General features: G+C 43.1%; 1 protein-coding gene across 1 annotated transcript in view; it reads right to left on the bottom strand.

Moving 5' to 3' along the window:
* Window positions 1-25,546, bottom strand: part of adcy3a (adenylate cyclase 3a) — a 36,392-nt gene that overhangs the window by 7,010 nt on the left and 3,836 nt on the right. Inside the window, exons 3-16 of the mRNA XM_083761504.1 lie at window positions 23,986-24,135; window positions 20,700-20,830; window positions 18,133-18,244; window positions 17,043-17,170; window positions 15,930-16,088; window positions 14,654-14,819; window positions 13,395-13,514; window positions 9,537-9,679; window positions 8,311-8,472; window positions 6,266-6,353; window positions 2,718-2,834; window positions 1,920-2,206; window positions 498-579; window positions 229-387 (exon numbers count right to left, since the gene is read on the bottom strand). Of these exons, the coding sequence (XP_083617630.1) occupies window positions 229-387; window positions 498-579; window positions 1,920-2,206; window positions 2,718-2,834; window positions 6,266-6,353; window positions 8,311-8,472; window positions 9,537-9,679; window positions 13,395-13,514; window positions 14,654-14,819; window positions 15,930-16,088; window positions 17,043-17,170; window positions 18,133-18,244; window positions 20,700-20,830; window positions 23,986-24,135 (2,004 nt within the window). The remainder of the gene's footprint in view (window positions 1-228; window positions 388-497; window positions 580-1,919; window positions 2,207-2,717; window positions 2,835-6,265; window positions 6,354-8,310; window positions 8,473-9,536; window positions 9,680-13,394; window positions 13,515-14,653; window positions 14,820-15,929; window positions 16,089-17,042; window positions 17,171-18,132; window positions 18,245-20,699; window positions 20,831-23,985; window positions 24,136-25,546) is intronic.

Raw genomic sequence — 25,546 nt, 5'->3', positions numbered from 1 at the left:
CAGAGATATTTACATTCTAAGAAGCTATGTCCCCATAGAAAGCATAAGCCAGCAGATTTTCTCCACCGGGAAACGGGAGTGTTATGAGGGGAAACTGGACGCAGCTGATCACCGCAATCAATTGATATTAAAAAAGGCGTGATGAGGCGTCATCGGCAGGGAAGAACATACGTTGTGTTTGCTGAGGAGTCTTCAGCAATAACAATCGGTGGATGTGCTCGTCTTTACCTCATCCCTTTTCTTGGAACCCAAGAAGTGGCGTGCCACGTGTTCTGGTAGCATGTTGGTCACCAGGGCTTCATTCCAGCGCCTCATCTCGTACACCTTCTCCTTCTGCTCGTGGACCTCGATTTTCCACAGGAACAGAGTGCGTGCAAGCTGCTCCACCTTTAGCCAAAGATCCCAGGATGATATTAGAGGCCAACTGCAGACAATGTTACTAATATTGACCATGTGATTGTGAAGGAACGGCCAACTGTGGCAGACTGTGTACTTACATGGCGAGAGAAGTAATAGAAGCTGACCATTGTGATGAAAATCATGATAGTCATAGTGAACTTAGAGGGAACAAGGGATGACCTGAAATCAAAGGGGGGGAGGGGGACAGATCTATATCCATTTTGCTCACTGCAAGTGATGTAGGCAAAAGGTTTCCCATTCAAAACACATTTCCAAACTAGACCTAAAAACCTTAAATTTGTCAGTTCAATGATACATTTAAGGTTCTTAGGTTTAGTTTTGCGACTGATGCAAAACATAAGCTTTCTTTCATAATGTTCACATTCTGTTGCCAATGCAAACACACACACACACACACACACACACACACACACACACACACACACACACACACACACACACACACACACACACACACACACACACACACACACACACAAGATAGCAACTATATAAATGAACACGATGGTGAACTGTTAGGCCCAGAGACATAACCTTCCGCCAGGCGGCCTCTATACTAGTGCATGGCTCTCTAATCCATGTTGTGGTTCTTTGTCTTGTTGGTTATACTACAGCTAGCCTAATCTGATGATTTGGACCCGTAATTTGATCACTGCACAAACAAAACAATCCTCGGCTTATATTCTGCTCATCATGTGACACAATCACCTAACGTTACCTAACTGACTAATCAGTTAATTACTTTAAATATAAATTATAGTCAGGGGGCCAAAGGACCAAAAGCTCAAGGAATAACCTGTGATTTCATGCCGTACTTTTTATTTGTGTTTTTTCTATTAATTTGATCATTAAGGTCCACAGAATGTGAGGTCTGCTCTGATGGAAACATCGCAAAATTACTTTTGTATACCACACCATAGACAACCAATATAAGGCAAGCTTTTCCAAATTTCATCATGCTTTAGTAGTTGGAAATCTTTACCTTTATAGGTTGTCTATAGTGTGGTATACAAAAATTGCCATAACTTTTTTTCGCTGTGTTTCCGGCAGAGCAGGCCTCTCATTCTGTGGACCTTGATAAAATGAATAGACACAAACACAAATAAAAAGTATGGCATGACATCACAGGTCCTGTATAATAGATAGATAGATAGATATATACTTTATTAATCCCAGAGGGGAAATTGAAGTGTTACAACAGCAGCAACAGGCAGCCAGCGTTACACGTTACGCAATATTGGGTGACTGGCTCCCCGGCTATTAGGAAAGATAGCTGATCTAGGATTAGGTCCAAATCCTGGTAAATCAGCTCCCAGACAGAAATTACTATGCAAATAACATAGAATATAACATTGCTATTTGTTCAATTGTACATTACTTTCGCATTTCACGTGCGCGCGCACACACACACACACACACACACACACACACACACACACACACACACACACACACAGTCACACACACACACACACACACACACACAGTTTCCTTCTCACCTGTAGTCCTGGAAGCGGGCCATGTCGTAGCGGTCGAATATGTCCCTCCAGCTGTAGATGTTGACTATGCCCGTGGTGATGGTGATGAGGAGCATGAGCGTGAGCTTCACCATGTGACTGACCTGAACCAGCATGGTGGTTGCCATGAGTGCCAGCACAGCCACGTAGCTGTAATACTTGGGGTTCTCCACACAGCCCTCTGGGCCAGACAAGGTGGAGGAGGAGGAGGAGGAGGGTGGAGCCACAGTGGAATTGTCTGTGATGGGGTCTCGGGGCTGACAACTCAACTGGAGAGAGACAGGCAAAGAGAGAGAGGAGGGGGGGGGGGGAGGGAGGAGGTAGAGGGGGATAGAGAGAGAGAGACAAAGCAATGGTATTGTGATGAAAAGCGATAAAATAAGGGAACGAGGGAAAGACAGTACAGCGTGAGAAATCTTAGATCACGTCATAAGAACTGTGTTCCAAAAATAAACCCCAGTGATTTTACTCATAATTATGGATATGAAGCATCAACTGGCTGTGAAAACGTAGCCTACTAATTTATCCAAAGAGTAAGAAAATGAAAATAAAAGTTCTTTAAACACAGATGTTATCAAATGTAACCCAATATCATAAACGGCACAGAGTCATGTACCTGTCAGAATGGGGAATTTTTATGGGGAAAATACTTTAATGTCTGGACTTCGGTGCTCCATTTCTGTCTATAAAATGGTCTCCCATGCATTATAGCCAGTTCATGGCATGATCTCCACATTAAAGCACCCTGGAAGTTGTGTAACCACATGAGAAAAGACTCACCATATCTACAATGTCCACCATTGTAAGGATAAAGATGGCCGCCATGGCCCAGGTGTTCCGCGCCCAGCGGGTGTGGTCAATCCAAGTGGAAAAAGACACCAGTTTCTTAGGGAAAACCTGACACACAAAACACACCATTTTCAACCATCAGCTGCCAATAAAAGGTCACCATGCACAGAGACCTAATCTTGAAACGCATTGCATTGTAGTTGCATTATGGTAAACAGGAACTATACAATTATGTTTGTAATTGTAAGTGAACATTAGGTCCTGTGGTCTCAGTGTCAATAGGACAAACAATGATCTTCTTGCCCAGAGCACTGCCCTGCAGTTGCACAATCATTATTGCGGTGCACACCGGCAGCTCTGGGGGATACAAAGTGTCACCGACCTTTTGCTAGCTGTATATCTTAATCTCAAGTTAAACCCTTGTGGACTTGCCAAGTTCAATTGTATACATACTATACAGCTCAGCTGTGAGTACAGTATGTATGTACGTCTTTTAACCACTTTCAACATAGCGTCCCTATTTTGGGCATGTGAATATAGGCGCAAATGAATACAAATACTTACCATTAAAAGCTTCCAATAATAGTAAGAAATAACAGATCTACAAGCTCACAGTACATCACAAAGTGACATGTTGTGAGCTTGTAGATCTGCTATTGTGGTATTGCGTGATCATCATCGTAGGATGAAGTACAAAACAAGATTTGTGTGGTTAACCCATTTAGGACTGAGGTCGATAAAATAAAATAAAAGGATTCTAAATCTGACTAACCTATGTTTCTTTTTTTTTATAACTTAAATTTGTATTGGTTTTTAAGACAAGACAGAAAAAACGAACTTACAATACATAACACCACAAACGTACGGAAAAAAAAAACAGAAAATGAAAAAAAAAATAAAATAAAAAATAACCTATGTTTCTATATCAGTGGTGCTCAATCATTTTCATCTCAAGGACCCCCAGAATTATCTGTATTTGGCCGCGGACCCCCATCTCAAAATATGTTGTTCCAGGGACCCCCCAGAAGCAAAGATTTGAGTTAAAAACATTCACTCTGAAAGAATATATATATTCAAAGATTTGCGCCACATTTTCAAGATTTTTCAAAAATATATTTTTCCAGTAGCTAAAATATAACATAATGCTTAAAACACCAAAAGGGGGTCCCCTCTTGAATGTGCAAATCCACTATGTTGTGTCCACGATGGCACTTTAATGTGGATGCGTGACGATATTATGACATTTAATATTGATGGGAACCAATGAATGTACTCCTGGTGCATCATTTGTAATGATGCTGCACAGCACATCTGATTGACCCGCTGTGTGTGTACCTATGAGTGGCTTGGGTCCTGACAAGCCTGGGGGAAGAGTGTTTCCTGTTAGGACGACAAGACCAGTCAATATTGCTAGCTTGCCATGTTACTCTACAGTACATGTCAATACTGGTCGGCTACATTGGATCAAAAGTGCTGGTGAGCGTCATGCTCCCCGAGTGGTACTTAGGCCTTCTAAATCAGTAGTGTGCCAAGGACAAGGACCCCCACATTTATATACATTTGGCTGCAAGAGTTTACTGAAAAACATACGTTGCTATATAAATATAGTAATGCAATCTAAAATGCCACAGATTTCCTGATTTGAATGGGTTAACCATATCTTGCATAAGGAGGGTGCTTTTGTGTCTATATTGACTTCAAGAAAAGAAATCACTTGTAATATTGATTGTGATGATCATGAACACACAAAGCCCATTATCATTATCACACAGTGGCCATGTTGCCGCTTTGTCATACTCTCAGTCTCAGGTAACTACAAAATGACCACTGTGTGAAGACGGCCAAGTGCACTCCAGAACACAAATTCCGGCACTTTTATTTAACTTGTGTATTTTGCTATAGAGAAGTGGTTTTCAACGTGGGATCCAACAAAATTAGTTATGAGGTTTCCTCCGGACAGCAACGTTATTCAAAACCTACGAATAAAGAAATGTTTGTTCTTTCTGTTCGAGCACCCGTTGAATTAGCTTGGGGTGTGTGTGCACCTCCTGACCACAAACAAACATGTGAAAATTAAGGGTAAAATCTTTTTTTTTCTTTCAAAGTAATAATGTGCTTTGACTTTGTGAGTTCTCACATGGCCCTGGGTCCCTGTAAACTTGCACAGCAACTCGCCTTGCAAAAATCACAGAGCCATCTGTTTGCAGACAGTACACTTCCAAGTCTGCAGACAGACATCCCCAACTGTGTAGAACTGCTGATGGGAATCACACATCATCATTTTAATTGATTTAAATGTAGCTCAAGCTGAAATGGAAGATCCATTTGGTAATGATGGCAGACAAGGTCACGTCAGTCAAGGCCAGACGTGTCTTGTTTCTCAAGGTAGAATCTGCCTCGTCACATCCTGTATGACTTAATTTAATTTAAACTAAATCATTACAAAAGTGTATGTAGGCTATGCCGAGTCTGACTTAATAGATTGGGTTTGATTATTCTCAGTTTATGTCGTAGGTAAAGATTGTTCCATCACAACACGGTGCTTGTGGTGATGCTGAAGCGAGGAGTCCTCTATTAATAGTCCAGGCTTTTATGTAGTAAACCATTATATTACCTAACCTTATCAAAGTGAGGCTGTATGAGTCACTTGTTTAAAATGGTAATTGCCTGGTTGTATGAGGATTTCAATGAATGTATCCTGTAATATGAAAAATGCAGCCTTGTTTTCCTTTTTTCCTTTTCTTTTTTTTGTTGTCCTTGTCTTTTCACCAATAAAAATGAACAGTGGTTCCCAAACTTTTCCGGTCGAAACCCAAAACTAGTGAAAGTAGCAGATCTATCAACAAATGTAGATTGGTTATTTTCACAATTTCTTAATTATCATCATTTTTATTTATGGAATTTCTACATCGTCGTGTAGAAGTCGTGACCCATAACAATTGGTCCGGTGTCCCACGAATGGGCACCGGCCCACTAGTTGTGAAACAGTGCTTTACAAAGTGCATTACATCACACACATTCATGCCCTTGGACACTAACCCAGGGGGGGCAGGCGGGATCGAACCGGGAACCTTCCGCTCTACCTCCTGAGCCAATGCCATCCTATTTGATCTAGCAAGAGAACGCATTTCTTGAACTATGACATTCAATATCTTATATTACAAATCACACCCGTGTGAAGTGAGGGACGCTCTTATCATCGTTACATCATCATACATCATCTCACTCCGGCCAATCACAACTTGAGTCCTCACCTTCGTCATCAATGTTTGTGTTACGCAATGTTTGCGTTTACACTATGACGTAAAACTATCAATTCATTGTCAATGGGAAGTTTGTGTAGGACAAGGTTTGTGGACACACTAATAGCTGGACATAGGAGGGTGGATAGGGGTGTGTGTGTGTGTGTGTGTGTGTGTGTGTGTGTGTGTGTGTGTGTGTGTGTGTGTGTGTGTGTGTGTGTGTGTGTGTGTGTGTGTGTGTGTGTGTGTGTGTGTGTGTGTGTGTGTGTGTGTGTGCATGCGTGCGTCACTACTCACTCTGGGGAAGATGGCAGCCAGAGAGCAGACTGTGAGGATGAGTAGCAAGACCTCTCCCACGGCCAGGGTGATGTAGTTGACTATCAACCTAGACACAAACATACACACACACACACACACACACACGAAGACAGCACCTTCATTGAAGACAGCAATACAGAAGAAGAGTCCCTCCTTTTGAGACTGACAGTTCTTGTTGTCCTAGTCTAGTAACTAGTCTATGTTTTTCTCTTTCTTCTCTCGTCCTCCGGACTGCGCCCGGGCTAGTGTAATAACTGGATGCGGGGCACAAATACAGAATGTATGGGGAGACTACTTAAAGGGATTGTGACATTAAAAAAAAGGTTTTGGAACTGTTCTTGTTTTTTTAGGTTTTCTAATCTCAATTGCACCCAAAAAACATGAACTTTTAACATTCAGTAGATTTTCTGTGATCTGCGGTTTTCTGGCTCAAACAGGTGCTCTGATTTGCCGGCAGTAAGTGATGTAAGACCCTGCAAATCCCATATAAGTCAATGGGATTTGCCAGCAGATGTCACTGTTTTCACTGTATTGCCTGTTTTCATTGTAGCTCAAAAGGCTTCCAAACCCCAAAGAAACCTTCAGACCACAGAAAATCCACTGAATGTTCAAAGTTCAGGTTTTTTGGGTGTAATTGAGGTCATAAAACCTAAAAGAAAAAAGAAAAAGAAAAATAAATGAAAATGAATGTCATAAAACCTTTAACACGGCACACAAACACGTACCAGCACCTCAAACTTACTAAATGGACCCGAGGAGTGACAGAAGGGGGACTGACAATAGCCAAATTCCAATACCCAAATCTCTGCTCACCCGCTCACTCCACACTTGGTGATCCAGCTCGGATAAATAGTCCTCCCACACGGAAATAACATTGTCCCGAATGGCAATTTGCTTTTGAAGAAGCCGCGACAGGAGCGAGTGAGCTCTCTTGCGTGCTCATCATATCCTAAAATGTAATCAAAACGTGCCTGCATGTGTGTGTTGAACGGTTTGAGGGCGAAAGTGTCCCACTTGATTACACTGCAGAGATACCGAAGTGCCATTATATAGATCATTCATTTCTGAAGCAACAAATTAAATAACGGGTTGATTTTTATTCATAGAATCATGCCGTTTGTTGTGTGAGAATGCATGTCAAACACCTCAGATATGAGAAATATAGCAGCAGCATCTATGAAACATGAAATGCGGGAATAGCAAGTGAGTGAGCAGGCAGAACTGAGGAATTGGAATCAGTCCAGCCGGCTTGATTCCTCCAGACTCTCATATAATCCTCTCCTCCTGGCACGGTGGCGGGACTGATGCACAAGTGGAGGACGTGAGTGTGGAGAGTGCGAGTGTGGAAGTTGGGATATTGGAATTTGGCTATCAAGTAGCTGAGTGCCGATAGCATGGCCTCCTGGTGAATCACAAGGCAGACCTGTCATCATAATCATTACATAATCTCTTGATCCCAATAAGTTTACACAATCATTTTTGCATAATTGCCAAGAATCGTTTCCACTCATCTGTATAAATTATCTGTTGAAATAGCCAATCTACAAGCTTATCTCACTATGGCACTTTTGAAAATAAATAAAATTGAAAATGTATTACAATTATGGCCTGTTTTGGCCATCCTACTTTATTTATTTTGATTACTGGCAACGTATTCTTTTTATTTTTGTATATTTCTTTTGTCATACCTGCAATTTCGGTTTACAAAGCCTAAAAGGCAAACAGAAATGTAATTTTGGTTTACATTCCAAAAGGTCAATGCCCAGAACACAATAATTTGTACCGCAATATTAACCCATTTTGGGCGGGAATCCCTTTTGGTGTTAGCATTATGTTAGAGCTTGTAGGTCTGCTATTTTTTTAAGAATCGTGAAAAGTGACATGAAAGTGTTTGACTGACATAGAAAAACATAGCTTTTTTTCAAGAAAACAGTCGGGATTTAGAAGACATTTGCAGAATGGTTCCCAGGTCAAAATGGGTTAATGGTGAACTAAAATGTCCTGATCATGCCAGGCCTACTCACAGGGGGTCGATGAGGGCCTCCATGACGCTGGTGAACAGGAGGACCACACAGGAGCAGCTGAAGGCGGCTCCACTCTGCTTTTCCTTCTCCACAGAGTAGCGGGTCTCCAGGTCCGGGTCCACGAATCTCAGCGTGAGGCGGTAGGTGCGTTTCCCCTTCAAACTGACAAGAGGTACACATCATCACAATTATGTCTGATGCTGAGGAGAAAAGAGCTGCGCCCCCAGCACACCCACCCACACAGCTTTTAGTATTATCTTATTATAATAACACTCTCCTTTCACACAACGGGACATTACAGACTGGGGTTGGAAATCGGTTGAGTAGAGCGAGTTATAAACTGTAGAAATTGTTCTCATTGTCACAGCAGAAACACAATTTACAATTGCGATGCACCATGTTTTGTTATGTATTCCCCCTTTTGTGACTCCATACAACACTTTACCCGCATTTTAATCAGATATTCTACGCTGCCGAGATTGTTTTATTACCCTTGGAGCATACGCTGAAGTATTTGCAGCTTTCAACCACGGAAATCCGTGGTTGCACAGTGCAGAGCAAGTTGTAGTCCAAACAAACACCCCGTTCACTTGCATTGGGCTCAATTTCCCAGAAGCTCTAGCAGCCCAGATGATGACTTGATTTCCCATTTCGTCATCATAACGTGACGGCCTCGTCATCAGGTCCCGGAAAAATCAGCTGTTTCTTTTTAATTATTTTAAAACGGCGAATTAAACGCATTAAACAAATGTCGGGTATAGCGGATTGGATTAAACAATTAGCGGCCCTCAAACTGTTAAGGAAATCTTCATTATAGAAATAATAACTGTAAAACCTATACTATCTTTGAAAGAGCACAAATTCAAATCATCCCAATTTGTTTAAAATGAGCTTTCACACGACAAAGATTCTTCTTGTGAAAAATACATGTGGCTGCTATACAACTACCTAAAGACCCTGGCCACTGCCATCAGTGAATGTCATCTGATTTGCAGATAAAACCCTGGCCACTGCCATCAGTGAATGTCATCTGATTTGTAGATAGGCAGACGGAAAAGCATCAGTGAATGTTATCTGATTTGCAGATAGGCAGACGGAAATGGTGAATACAGCTGATGATACCCGATATATCAGTGCATCCCTTGTAATCGTATGTAAATGTTTGTTTGTATTTATTTTCAGATGGAAAAGTATAGCTGGTAATGACGTTGCTTTACTTCACTTACGCCTGTATGGTCTCCCTCTCCAAGAGAGCCTCGTTGAGGAGTTTGTTGAGCTCCTGCTCGTTCTCCTGGGCGTCGATCACCCGCTCCGCCAGGTCCCGCAGCCGCAGCCTCCGTCGAGGGTTTGGGAATGATGGGTTAACTACCTGAGGTCACATGAAGGGAATGATAGGTTAACTACCTGAGGTCACATGAAGGGAATGATAGGTTCACTACCTGAGGTCACATGAAGGGAATGATGGGTTCACTACCTGAGGTCACATGAAGGGAACGATGGGTTCACTACCTGAGGTCACATGAAGGGAATGATGGGTTAACTACCTGAGGTCACATGAAGGGAACGATGGGTTCACTACCTGAGGTCACATGAAGGGAATGATAGGTTAACTACCTGAGGTCACATGAAGGGAATGATAGGTTAACTACCTGAGGTCACATGAAGGTTATGATGGGTTCACTACCTGAGGTCACATGAAGGGAATGATGGGTTCACTACCTGAGGTCACATGAAGGGAATGATGGGTTCACTACCTGAGGTCACATGAAGGGAATGATGGGTTAACTACCTGAGGTCACATGAAGGGAATGATGGGTTAACTACCTGAGGTCACATGAAGGGAATGATAGGTTAACTACCTGAGGTCACATGAAGGGAATGATGGGTTCACTACCTGAGGTCACATGAAGGGAATGATAGGTTAACTACCTGAGGTCACATGAAGGGAATGATGGGTTCACTACCTGAGGTCACATGAAGGGAATGATAGGTTAACTACCTGAGGTCACATGAAGGGAATGATGGGTTCACTACCTGAGGTCACATGAAGGGAATGATGGGTTCACTACCTGAGGTCACATGAAGGGAATGATGGGTTCACTACCTGAGGTCACATGAAGGGAATGATGGGTTCACTACCTGAGGTCACATGAAGGGAACGATGGGTTCACTACCTGAGGTCACATGAAGGGAATGATAGGTTAACTACCTGAGGTCACATGAAGGGAATGATAGGTTAACTACCTGAGGTCACATGAAGGGAATGATGGGTTCACTACCTGAGGTCACATGAAGGGAATGATGGGTTCACTACCTGAGGTCACATGAAGGGAATGATGGGTTCACTACCTGAGGTCACATGAAGGGAATGATAGGTTAACTACCTGAGGTCACATGAAGGGAATGATGGGTTCACTACCTGAGGTCACATGAAGGGAATGATGGGTTCACTACCTGAGGTCACATGAAGGGAATGATGGGTTCACTACCTGAGGTCACATGAAGGGAATGATAGGTTAACTACCTGAGGTCACATGAAGGGAATGATGGGTTCACTACCTGAGGTCACATGAAGGGAATGATGGGTTCACTACCTGAGGTCACATGAAGGGAATGATGGGTTCACTACCTGAGGTCACATGAAGGGAATGATGGGTTAACTACCTGAGGTCACATGAAGGGAATGATGGGTTCACTACCTGAGGTCACATGAAGGGAATGATGGGTTAACTACCTGAGGTCACATGAAGGGAATGATGGGTTCACTACCTGAGGTCACATGAAGGGAACGATGGGTTCACTACCTGAGGTCACATGAAGGGAATGATAGGTTAACTACCTGAGGTCACATGAAGGGAATGATAGGTTAACTACCTGAGGTCACATGAAGGGAATGATGGGTTCACTACCTGAGGTCACATGAAGGGAATGATGGGTTCACTACCTGAGGTCACATGAAGGGAATGATGGGTTCACTACCTGAGGTCACATGAAGGGAATGATAGGTTAACTACCTGAGGTCACATGAAGGGAATGATGGGTTCACTACCTGAGGTCACATGAAGGGAATGATGGGTTCACTACCTGAGGTCACATGAAGGGAATGATGGGTTCACTACCTGAGGTCACATGAAGGGAATGATAGGTTAACTACCTGAGGTCACATGAAGGGAATGATGGGTTCACTACCTGAGGTCACATGAAGGGAATGATGGGTTCACTACCTGAGGTCACATGAAGGGAATGATAGGTTCACTACCTGAGGTCACATGAAGGGAATGATGGGTTAACTACCTGAGGTCACATGAAGGGAATGATGGGTTCACTACCTGAGGTCACATGAAGGGAATGATGGGTTAACTACCTGAGGTCACATGAAGGGAATGATGGGTTCACTACCTGAGGTCACATGAAGGTTATGATGGGTTCACTACCTGAGGTCACATGAAGGTTATGATGGGTTCACTACCTGAGGTCACATGAAGGGAATGATGGGTTCACTACCTGAGGTCACATGAAGGGAATGATGGGTTCACTACCTGAGGTCACATGAAGAGTTCTGGGTGTAAAGTGCACTTATGTCAATGTACTGTATAGATGCATACTGGGAAATAGGAGCCCATTATGCTCTTCATGCTGAGATTTTTCGAATGTCAAAGAGGTAGGGAGTTTTCTAAGCTCAAGGCTTACTAGGGAAGACGGGTGTGAGAGGCCAGCATGAGAGTCCATAATAAACAACAAGGCTCACACACTGAAACATGAACATTGAGGCTCTTGGTTGGTTAAAGGTGATAGAGACAAGTTTCCAGTGTTTGTACACAGAAGTGAGTGAGTGTTTCCAAACAAATGCAAATCTAGCTCCACCCCCCTCCCCCCCTCATTCTATTGGCTGAGCCAGGTCACTTCAGGCTATGGGATTGTTGTTGCTGCTGGGAGGGACGCTATGGATATTGCGCTCGTATGGCTAAATATGACATTAAAAGATTATACATTTCTATCGATATCATAGTTACAACAATGACATTGAGTTGACATTTTTTAAGGGTAACTGTAGCATAATCGCAATATCACACTGAGTCCCGCAAATGAAGAAGTAGGAAGTAGAGGAGACTCACTGGCTCTCAATTTAATTCTCTTTTATTTGTAATCGTGCATATAAAACATATTGCCCCTCAAATGCTCCAGCCACTACAGCATCGTTCATGTGAACTACTCTGTCCATGGTTATTCATTGCAATGAAAGAAATCGATATGATGATCCGCGACGGCTAGCCTGTCCCCGTTGGCGAGCACGGGTTGAATGCACGCTTCAAGCCGGCCGGCAGGCAGTCGCCGCGGTAGTGGCTGGTGAAATACTATTACTCACTTCCACAGTCCACTACTTCCACCATTTCAACAAATAAGCACATACAACCCACTCCACATGAACGAGAACGATATTGATGTAGGCCTAACCAGGAGATTTTATCGTTCTGTGACTAAGGATCATCCGAGTTCTGAGGGGTGCTTGCTGCTGGTGTTGTTCAGTTTCACACCACCCAACCATGCACTATACATAGCGATTCTCATAATTTCAATAGGCTTAAATATTAAATCATAAACATACTATTTCACATGAACAATGTTAGTGAAACTAAGATATGGGGATAATATTATACATTGAAATCGCATCACGTTTTCATTATAATACTACTGGGTTGAACACCGCCACTGCCTCGCGCTGCAATTGGCTAAAAGTTTAAATTCCCTCCGACGTCCCGAGTAGTAAACTGTAGTGGATATAAACAGCGCATTCAGCCACAGGGGGGGCAAAGGGGGAGTGTGCTGTTGCAGGAGAACACCTCAGCATCATAATATAGGAAAAGGCCAAACAAATACATTTATATATATTTTAGATTTTGGCTGAAAACCTGTCTATATCACCTTTAAAGAAAGAATAGTTTGATGCCACTGCTTTTGAGGCCCAGTCCAAGCATCCATCAGTATTGAATGCCCAGCGCTGCTGCTCACCCAACAGGCCATACAGGTCTCCATCCGGAACTGAACCAGGGATATGGAGATCATGTGGTCTGTGCTTAAATTACCCGTGTATCCAGTTCTTCCTGGTCGTCCGGTGTGGTGCAGCCGGTGTGAACACTGCCGTTGCAGTCGGTCGTGTTGATCAACAGCGGAGAGTTGCCATTGGACGAGGTCACAGACAGCTTCTAATCATGGGAAACCAGCAAAAAGGGACGTAAACTGGTGATCACTATGAGCATGTGCCAAATAAAATGTTATTCAAAGTGCAATGAAAGCCAGTGTTCTTAGCGTCACACTGCAGTGCAGTGTGACGCTAAGAACACTGGCTTTCATTGCATTCAACTACTGCATGCGTCACTTAGTGCAGTGACTGCACTAAGTGACGCATGCAGTAGTTGAATAGAAAGGATCTTTCTGAACTGAAAATGAGCTTTCAGATTCTAACATACAGTGGTATGAGCAACACAGAATCTAATATATCTTTCATTCATATCAAGTCGAAGAAAGCACTACATTTCCAATGTAGTGATTTAGCAGATGCTCTTTAGCCAAAGCAGCTTGCAAAAGTGCAAGATCACAATTGTGTGTTGAACAATGAACAACTAAAAACAACACAGGGAAAGTTGCAAGTGGTATTAGACTGCAAACATACAGTAGCCTACATTATGACAGTAACTTAGGAGAAGTACTGTAATTGTCAACACTCCTAGTCAACAAAAAAGATATTCTATATCAGGAAGTAGGGTAGCCAATATAGGCGCGCTACGAGGCACAGTACTAAATACACTATCCCGGGTCAACACTGAAGCTTGGACATGTGCTCTCTAAAACAATTGATCAATTGAAAATCATCTAGTATGATACTGACTCAGTTTAGGTCTTGTCTCGCCCTGTCTGTCAATTGAAAAGTTTGTGTTATGTGTATAAGCTGCTTATACAGGCACTCCCTGAACAAATAAAGGTTTGCAATTAAATTAAAGTACATACAGTACACAGAGGCAAGTAAATAATTGCTGGACAGGGTGGAGCACTGGTTCTCAAAGTGGGGTCCATTCCAGGGACCCCCAGGGGTCCTTGAGGGGGTTCCAAGGGCCGGGGTTCCCAGTAAGCAGATTAGAGACTATTATTTCCAATGAAAGAGTGAGTGTGAACACCGCTTCTGAACGATTATTTTGCGCCATGGTCACTGAACTAAATATTGGACCCGATCTTCACAAGCCACACAATACTACACATTTTGTACGATTTGCGTAACATTTTGCCTCTACTGGCTCCAATTGGGATGGTCTATCTTTAATAATTGAATATCTTTGCTACCACTCACCACCCCGTTGATTCCGTTCTTTCCCTGGGGCCCTTTTGGCACGACCACCAGATAGGTTTCAATGCCTCGCTCCTTCAGGTAGTCACAGCGATCACCTCCGTTACCGGGCTCCACATCAAACTCCCCATGAAGACACTCCATGGTGCTCTGGGAGATATGAACGCGCCTGCAGCGTGCAAAGAGGTGAAAGAAACGGCTGAGCCAAGAGCAGACAAAGGAGGGGATGTTCCATGGACTTTATGGAACCACACTCTCCTATCCTTGTTAAATTCACGTTTTTTCTTCTTCATCCATTTAATTGTTTGGCAATTCGAAAAATAACTGATCTACAAGCTCACAAAATGCTGCAATGAGACTCACTGTGAGCTTGTGGATCTGTTGTTGGTGGTCTTGTTTTTTATTACAGATTTGAAAAATCTTAAAAACATCTTAACACCATAAATACAAAAGGGGTCCCTGGCACAAAATCTTTTCAAATGGGCCCCAAATAAATGTGGGGGCCATTTACATGAAGATGTTGGGAGAACCACAGAGACTTAACTAATATTCTACAATGTAGAATATTAGTGCTGAGCTGAACCTCCCTGGATATCTATATCTATAATTTATAGAGATATCCAGGGAGGTTCAGCTCGGCACTAATGGTGCCTAATTATGTTGGAACAATAACGCACACATCACCTGGGAGCCAGTACATGCACAGCCCTTCCTCATGTTCCTATTTCTAGGGAAGCAAAGGCTGTGCTGTACCAGGAAGTCACTTTAGAATATTAGTTTCTGTGGTTATGTGTATATAAGCTGCTTATACACATATTACAGTGATGTCAAACATACGGCCCGCCGGCCCCAGGCTTGTAGAACATAAATGTCTGAGTCTGTCAAAAAGTCTCTAGCACATTCCTTTTGTGATCTTTTTAATAAGAAATATTAACCAAAATGCTCAATCCTTGTTCTGAGCTCCCCTCTCTAACTAGTCTGATTGATCTCAGCTGTGGCGCTCAATTGAATGGAGAGAAGGGGGGGCTGCTGCTGCATGTCTAACTGAAAGTACTATACTTCTCCAGTACAAGGGTCTATAAGCGAGGGACCACTCGGATCACAGCTGACAAAAGAAATATCGCCCGAGGTCACGCGCCATCTCACGTCACACGCCATCTCTCGTTGGGGAGTGATCAGGTGTGATCAATTAGCCAATTGATCACACCTGATCACTCCCCAACGGGCACTGTTTTCTAGTATATATATATATATTATAAATATGAAAAGTCATCATTACCCAGGTATTCCTCCGGCCTCCATCTTGTTGGCCACGGTGACGTCAGTAGACCAGACGTCGTACTGCCAGCGCTTCTGGCCCAGCACACCTCCCAGGACGGTGCCGCTGTGGACCCCCACGCGCATGTCCACATCCGTCTTGGTCTTTTCACGGACGTACCTGCGGGTCGCACGTGTGTTAGGAGGCTGCAATGCAACCACTGCCGTATATATACACCAGTGGTTTTCAACATTTTTCATATCAAGGTCCATTGTTTATTCTGCATTTTGAGCCACGGATCACCATTTTATGAGATTTAGCCTCTCAGACCACAAACGTAGAATATTTTGTTGTTTTTGGATTTGATTTTGTGTCATTATGCAGAAGGTCTCATTTCACCAGTTTTCAAATGTATGTTAAAAAATCTTTTGAAAATAGCAGATCTACAAGCTCGATGCGACACATTGTGAGTTTGTAGATCGGGGATCGGCTATTTTCAAATGGTTGAAATGTATGGGCTGAAGTGGGTAGTGTTTTGTCATAATAATCTAAATCTAAAACTAGTACCTAAAGTTTTCAAATAATAAAGATGTAGTGGAGTAGAAGTAAGAAGTACTCCAGTAAAGTAAAAATCTGAGCGGTGCTGTGTGTTCTGTGTTGTGTGTGTGTGTGTGTCCCAATCAGCAGTCAATCAGCAGCAGCCGCAGAGGTCAATAGGTCGTGGTACAAACAGACATTCCATGCTCAGGCAGGCAGACAGACCTACGCACAAAGCTGTTCCTTGGAGCAGCTAGCGCCGTTCAAAAATAGCCTTGTGTAGCGATACTAATATCACAGCGTGGATATTGGTCTCGTCCCTCTCAGGATTATTTTCACAATGCCCCGCCCCATATTTGCATACTGGGCCCTGGTTGGTTATAGCCTGGTTCCAGACGAATCTGGTTGGCCGTCAGCCCGTCACCATTTCAGCCGTGAAGTCCTCCCACAATTGAGAGGGGCCAGATAATGCATTGCAAAGGCAGATATGAAGGCTGGCTACGCGAGGCTAGCTAAAAAAAATACCTCAAATTGTACTTATAATACTTGAGTAAATGTATTTAGTTACTTAATTACACCATTGACCAGTACACTCACGAGATGGCCTCCACCATGGCCAGGCCCATCCTGATGGAACACGCGGCGTGGTCCTCCCTGTAGTCGGGCAGGCCACAGATGCAGTAGTAACAGTCTCCCAGGATCTTGATTCTCAGCTGGTGGTATTTCTGCAAAGACCAAATGGTATAATCACATAAACGTGGGCAGGAATTAATTAGTTATTATTAGTAATGTAATGACTCGGAGCAATCACCAATGTCGTCGTCACGGTCGGGCACACAAACCTTGTAACTCCACATTTCATCTTTTTCATGTTTGTTCATAGATTAACCCATTTAGGCCTGACGTCGAAATTTAAAAAAAACGTTTTCTAAACGATTTTTCAAAAATAGCAGACCTACAAGCTCGTAGCGCGCCACTCGGTGGCGCGCTATGAGCTTGTATATCTGCTATTTTTCAATAGCTAAATTACAAGATAATGTTTAAAACACAAAAAGGGGTTCCCGCCCAAAATGGGTTAAAGTCCTATTTTATACTGTGGCATATGACAGTGTCACACAAAAGGTCTACGTGCTTGTAGATCTGCTCGATTATACGACTGTAATGAGAAGCCATAGTTTTGAAAACTAGAGATGTGCCCGTGGGACCTCTACGGCGGTGCCCGTTGGGCACTGGCCTACTTGGAATACACTGTAGTGTAAACAAACGACCACTGCCAAGTACATATTGAAGAAAGTCTATGAGTTGGAGTGGCCTTGCCATCATTTCCTTGAATTGCTATTAGTCACAATCTCTCAATCAGCCAAATCAGTTCTCTCAGGAACATTAGAGGCATTAGAAATTGCCAATCTTCTGATGGTCAATCTAGGCTTGGGCCTTCCCATCTCTACAGCTAGTTACTGATGACAAAGAGGAGATAAGAGATGATCTAAGTGCCTATAATCGAGTGTCCACCATCTTGTGAGTGCTCATGTAAATACCAAATTACATGTAAAAGGATGATTGACAATCGAGTATGAATTGTTATACAACGTTACATCATTATGTGCAGATAGTACATGCTAAAGGAAAAAAACACATGTGCATATTGTTGAGACAGTCATTCATTAGATAACATTATAAGACTTACTGCAGCCAGTTTGTCGAAACGGGCAAACAACTCATTGAGCAGCTTGACCAGCTCCTGAGCACTGCATGAGGAAGACAGCTGGGTGAAGCCCACAATGTCCGCAAACACAATACTGTAAATGAAATAAATAAACACATCATATTATTGTACACATCCCTTAATGACGCACTATATTTGTCCAGACTAAATAACATAATTATAGGCTCATTTTCCTACTTATTTTGATCCCAAATGACTTGATTGCCCCTGTCGTCCAGTTTCCCCAGCAGACCCCAGCGGAGCCCATAAGCATTTTTTACGCCATTTGTTGCGTTCAAGTGCATTTTCCCCCCAATAATGTGGGATTAGTTGTCATTACAAACACATCCATGCCTTGGTTGTCCCACACGAGCCGCATAACAACAGTGAGAACAGTGTTTTTCAAAAATAGCATATCTACAAGCTGCAGCACTTCACTTTGTGCCACGCTGCGAGCTTGTACTGTACATCTGCAACATTTTTTTAAATGTAGTTTGAGAACTACTGATTTTAGACGGCATTTGTAGAATCGGCATCATGTCTTAAATGTGTTAAGTGGTCAGGACTGCAACCACTTTGGAGGTTTTGAAGTGGGCCCTGATCCAGAAATGGTTGGCAACCACCGAAAGGAGGTTTTCCTCTACACATCAGTGGTTCCCATTTCCCAACCATTTCTGGAAATCACCATCGCTCCAGACCTTTGAGGCTTATCCTCAAAAACACCACTGGTATAAAGTGTGAAATGAGGTCAGAACAACAGCAATGTAAGTTTGCTGTCAAATGAAAGATGCCTGTGCTGCTGGATAGGGCTGCAAGCCTGCAACAATCAATTATTTTCTCAGCGATTATTACTTTTTTCGGATTAACCGAGATGTGCTTTTTTTAATACTTGAAAATGATATATACGCCAATGAATCGATTAACTATACTTAAGCAATATTTCACACTTAGTTACATAACTGTGTTGCGCAAACACAGTGGGTTGCATCGTAATGTGCCTTTTTTGGTCACCCTGAAAATGTAGACGACATGTTCTCCACGTAGTCGACTCTAATAGAACAGTTACGATATTGAGGGGGCCGGAAAGAACTTCCGGTTGTCCCCATTCAATAGAAGTATATGTAGAAGAGCCACCATTGGACTGGCCTCATGAAGTGAACGGAGTTTGCGTAACTCCATGTCCGCTTATTTCCAGCAAAACTTGGATTGTTTTTTTTCCACAGTAGCTTGAGGAGGTTGGTTAGCTTATTTCTGTCACGACAGTTGCCAACACTGGCAACCATATTACTCTGCTGGCAACAACCTCGTGATTGGACAACACAACGGAGACAGCGCACGCAAACGGCCGCGAAGTGCGAGGTTGTGACACACAAACGTGACCTTACTAATATAACAATAATCATACAATTTGTATTGTTAAAAAGCTAAAGCTCTATATTCCGATCCGGTAATCATTGCTATTGAGTGTTAACAGTAACAGGAGTCACCACCACGTCTCTCCAGCAGTCCAGCTCTAAGTCCAACAGCAAAACTTATTTGAACTAAGAAACATCATTTACAGCCCAATTAAGCTAGGCAAGTAGGCATAATAAATATGAGCGTGACTGTGAAATAAGGTTTAGCTAGCCCTAAGCTTTCTGTACCCTGTAAGTGTGAAAACCCTATGATAGCACATCCTCCTGAATTCGGCATTAGAGTTAAACAGAAATTGGGAACAAGTCATGTTACTTGTGAACACACCAGGTGACAGAATCTGTTTATTATGCAGACTGTGAAATAGGGCAGGCATGAGATGGCTGAACTAAATCAAGCCTGGCACAGACAACAGGAAACTGGACAGTACTAAACAGTACTGGAAAGTACAGTAAGTAACCATGGAAACTAACTTTACTTGATTATTTTGGGGGGTTTTATACTTCATTTTGGTGCCAAAACGTTTGTACTTTTACTCAAGTGGTGGTATCCGGGAAGCGACATTCGAAAACCCTAGCGGGGTTGTGCTTATAACCACGCCCCGTTTCTGTGGCCAACAGTGAAGTGCCTCTTGCCTCTCGGGGTAATGGGCCTTGACAAAGGTTTAAAACCACTGGTCTAGTGCACCGTGGAACGCTCCGTCTGATAATAACAATACGCCTCTCTGACCTACTTACTTACCTTACTCAAGTCAAACATTTAATGCAGGACTTTTATTTGTAACCAAGTACTTCCACATTGTGGTTTTGCTACTTCTGAAAAAGGTACAAAGACAATGCACATTCAATCCCAACTTGGGCAGGTGCTGAGTGGTAAGTATTAGTATGCACTGATAAAGACAAGAAGGTACTCGCACACTGTGGGCTCCGATGCTCGTGAAGTGCCTTTATATATATGCACAAAATATCGCTCGAAACGTCACAGTCAATTTTTTGTGCAAATAAAGGTAGGCCTACTTCACGAGCATCGGAGCCCACAGTGTGTGAGTACCTTCTTTTCTTTATCGGTTTTGCTAGTTTTTTTGTTATTTTTTCCACCGCTGACAGAGTAAAAGGGAGTGAGGAAGCAGACAATACCTGACGTTCTCATGTCTGTACATGTACATGGTGTTGAACTGCTGCATCTCCTTCTGACTGGCCTCCTTCTTCATGTCCTGCAGCATCTCGTCTGCTATGTGCTTCGGAAGGATGGAGAGCAGCAAACGTTCCTACAGAACAGAAGTTAAGAGCAAGCATGACATTATTTTGTGATAAGCTGTGACCTGCTGTCGTTTTATCAGGGGTCAGGAGGTACGTATGTACGTACGTACACCGTATTACATTCCATCTGTAATGGAAGTCTTTGGGCAAAGACTTTGGGCAAAATGGGTGTACCCTGCCAGGGATAACAGTACGCAATACAAACCATAACAAATGCATGCCTGTCCTCATGAAACGGCAGTAAATCGGGGTACATGAATCTAATGCCTAATTTGACATGCTGGCACCAATCAATTGATTTCATGTCTAAAATCGGCAGAAAGTGTGACCCAAGTAAGGAAAAAAAAAGAACACACACACACACACATTTATACTTGTGTGACAGAATTTTGTGTGAGCAGTGTCTGTGTGAGATATTACTTCATACTGTATAAAAGTGGCCAAAGATTTAAATAAGCAGATCAATTTGATAACATCAAAGAAAGGAAAAAAGCAATGCATGCAAATTAGAGCCTGGAAATTAAATGATCTACATAGGTCAGAGCTGAATGTCCTAAAACTCAATCATAAGATGAAAGGAGTGACATACTCATCAGAAAACACCAATGTGTCCACAAGTAAACACTCACACACTTATACACACACAGGTGACTCTCGTGAATTCTGTACATACATGCACAATTGACCATACACCCGGGCAGTAAACACACATTTTAGCCTGAATTTGGAGGGGAAAAGCATGTCAGGTTTCAATGTTCTTATAGAGCGAGAGAGAGAGAGAGAGAGAGAGAGAGAGAGAGAGAAATGGGTGAGCGAGTCAGCACTCTGATTACAGCTGACATCTTCTCAGGAGGCTGGTTGCCATGGTAACCTGCAGCGACCGGATGCTCCTTGATTGGCTGACGGCCCTCGTCTCCCAGCAGCCTGTGCTTCTCCATTAGTATTCTGGGAGTTCTGCTGCTCTCATGGTCTTATCAGCCCCTGTGTCACTCTTTGTCGCCTGCTCCTAGGGCAGCGATACTTAATACAACTAATCATTGTATAAAAAAATAAGGAAGAAAAAATGACGGGGAATGTTTTGCTGAAAGTTGTGAAAATAACAGATCTTCCAGCTCACCACGATGCAGCATGTGGTGAGCTTGTAAAGTGGCTATTTTCACTAGTTTTTCAATTAATATCAAAAGTGCATCTATAGACTAAATCGCTAAGAAAATAATCGAATATTCAAAGTTGCCCTACTCACTTCCTCACTCCTCTTTGAGCACTCGTGAGTTCACCTTTGGTCCGCCCTTCATAATAATCACCCCCTGTTCTTCGCGCGCGCCTCTATGGCAGTAATCGCCTGTTCCATAAATAGTAGTGTAGCAATCAAGGATGCCCAGTGGCCACATCTGTGAGACGGGAGAATGGAGTGGAACGGACTGCTGACACAGTGCCAACTAAAACAGACCAACACATTCAAAACGCACACAGATCACAGAGCACGCGCGAACACACACACATACACAGATTTGTGTGTGTGTGTGTGTGTGTGTGTGTGCTCTCTCTCACAAGGATGTTATACCATCATACTTCCTTATGTAGATTTATTTTGCCTCTCCTGAGACCAGAGGCAGCTTCTATTTTTAATATTTTTACCTCAGCCTCATGGTGGCATGTTAGACCATGTTACACCTGCATATGATGCCAATGTGTCTAGAAGAACATGTACACACCTGCATACATGATGTTATGCAGAAACAACATGCCTGGAAGGGTCTCATGTGGAGCCTGGCTAGGCGAGCTAAAGCAATGGCTGAGGCCATAAGACCTGCCATGCGCTGGCACACTTTGAACTGAATCCTGCGGCACACCCCGAACAGGGAGATGCACCGCCTGAAGGCGGCTATCCTGTCCTTGTTCAGCCTTGCTGATGAGGATCTGGAGTTCAGAGCGATGCCTATATAGGTTATCGTCTGGGCCAAGGCCAGGATAATCTTTTTGAGGTTCAGAGAGAAACCTAGAGAGGACAAGAGGTCCACCGCCCATGTGGTGTGGAGCGCTGCTTGCTCCGCTGACGCTGCACATATAAGCCAGTCGTCCAAAAACGTGGCTACGTGGACCCCTTGTGATCTGATGGCAACTTCTGTGCAATTCACGAATACTCTCGTGACAGGGATAGCCCGAAAGGCAGGACCAAGTATTCGTAAACCTTTCCCTCGAAACCGAATCTCAGGAACTTCCTGTGAGACGGATAAATCGGCATGCGGAAGTATGCGTCTTTAGGTCGATGCTGGTAAACCAGTCACCCCGGCGGAGAGATTGCAGTAGAGAGTGTGCTGTCAGCATTTTGAAGCGATAGGTTCGGAGGTATCTGTTGAGGCCTCGTAAGTATATATCTTTTTACTGGCTGTAAAAACCGTTGCGACTTCAAAAGAACCTCTCTGACAGCACTCTTGTCTATGAGGGAAAATATTTCTGCTCGCAGAATGTCCGCTGCCTGCCCTGTTTGTTGCATGAGTGAAAATCACTTGTTGCAACGTGGGAGGCTGTCGAGCGAACTGTAGTCTGTAGCCTTGTGTGATGGTGCTCAGCACCCATGCTGACGCTCCACACACCCATGCGGACGCACCACACTGTTTCCATTGTGGAAAACATCGAGCTAGCGGATTGGCTATACGCAGCAGGCTTACCTGTCAGAGGGCAGTGTTGGCTGATGAATGAATATCAACATCCTAATACATCCTAATAATCAAATTATCATCCTGCTGTCAAAATATGACCCCCCCCGTCAAAAAACACTTTGTTTGAAATAGACACTCATGCTTTCTAAGGTGTGATTTTGGGTCCTAAGGATGAATACAAAATGAATATCAACATCTTAGAACCAAAATGTTGAATTGTGTGTTTGAGCTCACAAAAGGGGGGGTAACCACCTGTCAGTGGGGAGTGTTGGCTGGGAGGAGGAGTAGGACTAAGGCCCTATACGTCCTCTCTGGGGGGGGGGGGGGGGGGGGGGGTAACCACCTGTCAGTGGGGAGTGTTGGCTGGGAGGAGGGGTACGTCCTCTCTGGGGGCCGGGGGGGGGGGAGGGGGGTGGTTAGGATTCTGAAGACATTTTGAAGAATCGGCCTCAGGTTTAAATGGGTGAACAGACATGCACCACTCTCATCTTGGATCGCACCTGTTGCTGGCTCTGCTCTTCCAGGTTGAGTTTGACCTCCAGAGATTGCCTGGCCTCCAGGAAGGCCTTGCGGTGCTTGCGGTCAGCCATGTAGTAGGACATGACGCCCACGGCGATGGCACACGCGTAGATCACCATGTTGGCCAGCAGCTGGACAAGACAAGACAACAGAACATCAGTCAGCCTTGTAGTGGAGTAGGACATGACGCAGTGATGGCACACACGTCGAATCGATCACCAGCAGGTGACAAGACAACGCAAGGAATAAAGCAAAAAAAGATTAATACAAAATTTAAAATAAAGCAAATAAAATGTCATGACTGAAAGTTTAGTGATGTTTATCATTCTAAACCTATGTTGCTGCTATTCCACATACAGCCAACGAGTTGAAGAAATCACAGATTTGAGGCATTAACCTTTGCTTTTATGACATTTCCGAGAAAAGATGAAAGATGAAAGATGCTATTGCTAGTTTGATCAGATCATACATAGAAGAAATACTCTTTAATCCTAAAACCACGTTATTAGTTATTACGGTCGCAATAACTAATTACCAAAAATAGCCGAGCTAAGCATAACTATGTATCTTTTGAAGTTCCTAACATTTCTTAATTTTCAATTACAATTGGAATTACTATGTAGTAATTGTAAATTGTACATTAAAACTTGGTGTGCATTGGCACTGCCCTCACAATTCAATTTGATTACGATTCACCAGGTAACGATTTGATTTTATTCTACGATGCATTGCAAATTAATGCATCACACTTTTCCATTACTGCACAATATGGCAATTATTTAATCAGTCAATACAAGCAGTCAGATATACTGAACAACATATTTATATTTAGTATTATAATTGTATATGCACTGCTGCATGGCCAAATCGCGATACATTACTGAATCGATATTTCTTTACACCACTAAACAATAGGATACCAGCCAGGTAAACACTGAACCCATGGCATCTGTCTAAGGGCTGATAGATAGAGATAGATAGAGACGAATAAAAGTCGGTTCGGCTCTTCAGAGCCTACAATGTGACGTCATTTGAGGTTCGGGGAGGGGCGGGTACCGTCCTAAAGTCGGCCCTTCGGTGATACTGAAATTTTCTGACGATCCGAAATCATTTCGGCACTACAGTGCCGAAACAGCGGTAAAATAAGAGTATGAATCGGCCCTTAATAACATCTAAATTACATTCTTAACATTTGTGGTCACTGTTGGGGATTTATAGCCACTGTTGTGGATTTATGTAATGAAAATGAATGAATCTTATTCTCATTTCTTACACTTGTTGACGTTGTAATTTGAACCAAATGAACCCTAGTGTTCCTAATAACGGGACAACATTCGGTGAAAATAGCAGATACTAGCCAGTACTGTTGTACTGTTGTACGGCTAGAATTGTGAACTTCTATACATCAGCTAATTTTGGCAAAGCGGTTTGGTGTAGACTGTAGAGCGTGGTTTTCAACCCTTTTTATCTCAAGGTCCATTATTCAATCACCATTTGAGCCACGGACCACCATTTGATTACATTTTGCCTCTCAGACCCAAA

Source organism: Protomyctophum parallelum (assembly GCF_964188405.1).
Source record: "Protomyctophum parallelum genome assembly, chromosome: 3".
Taxonomy (NCBI): domain Eukaryota; kingdom Metazoa; phylum Chordata; class Actinopteri; order Myctophiformes; family Myctophidae; genus Protomyctophum; species Protomyctophum parallelum.
Note: the sequence above shows the minus strand (reverse complement) of the source record. Positions and strands in the feature narration are given on the sequence as shown.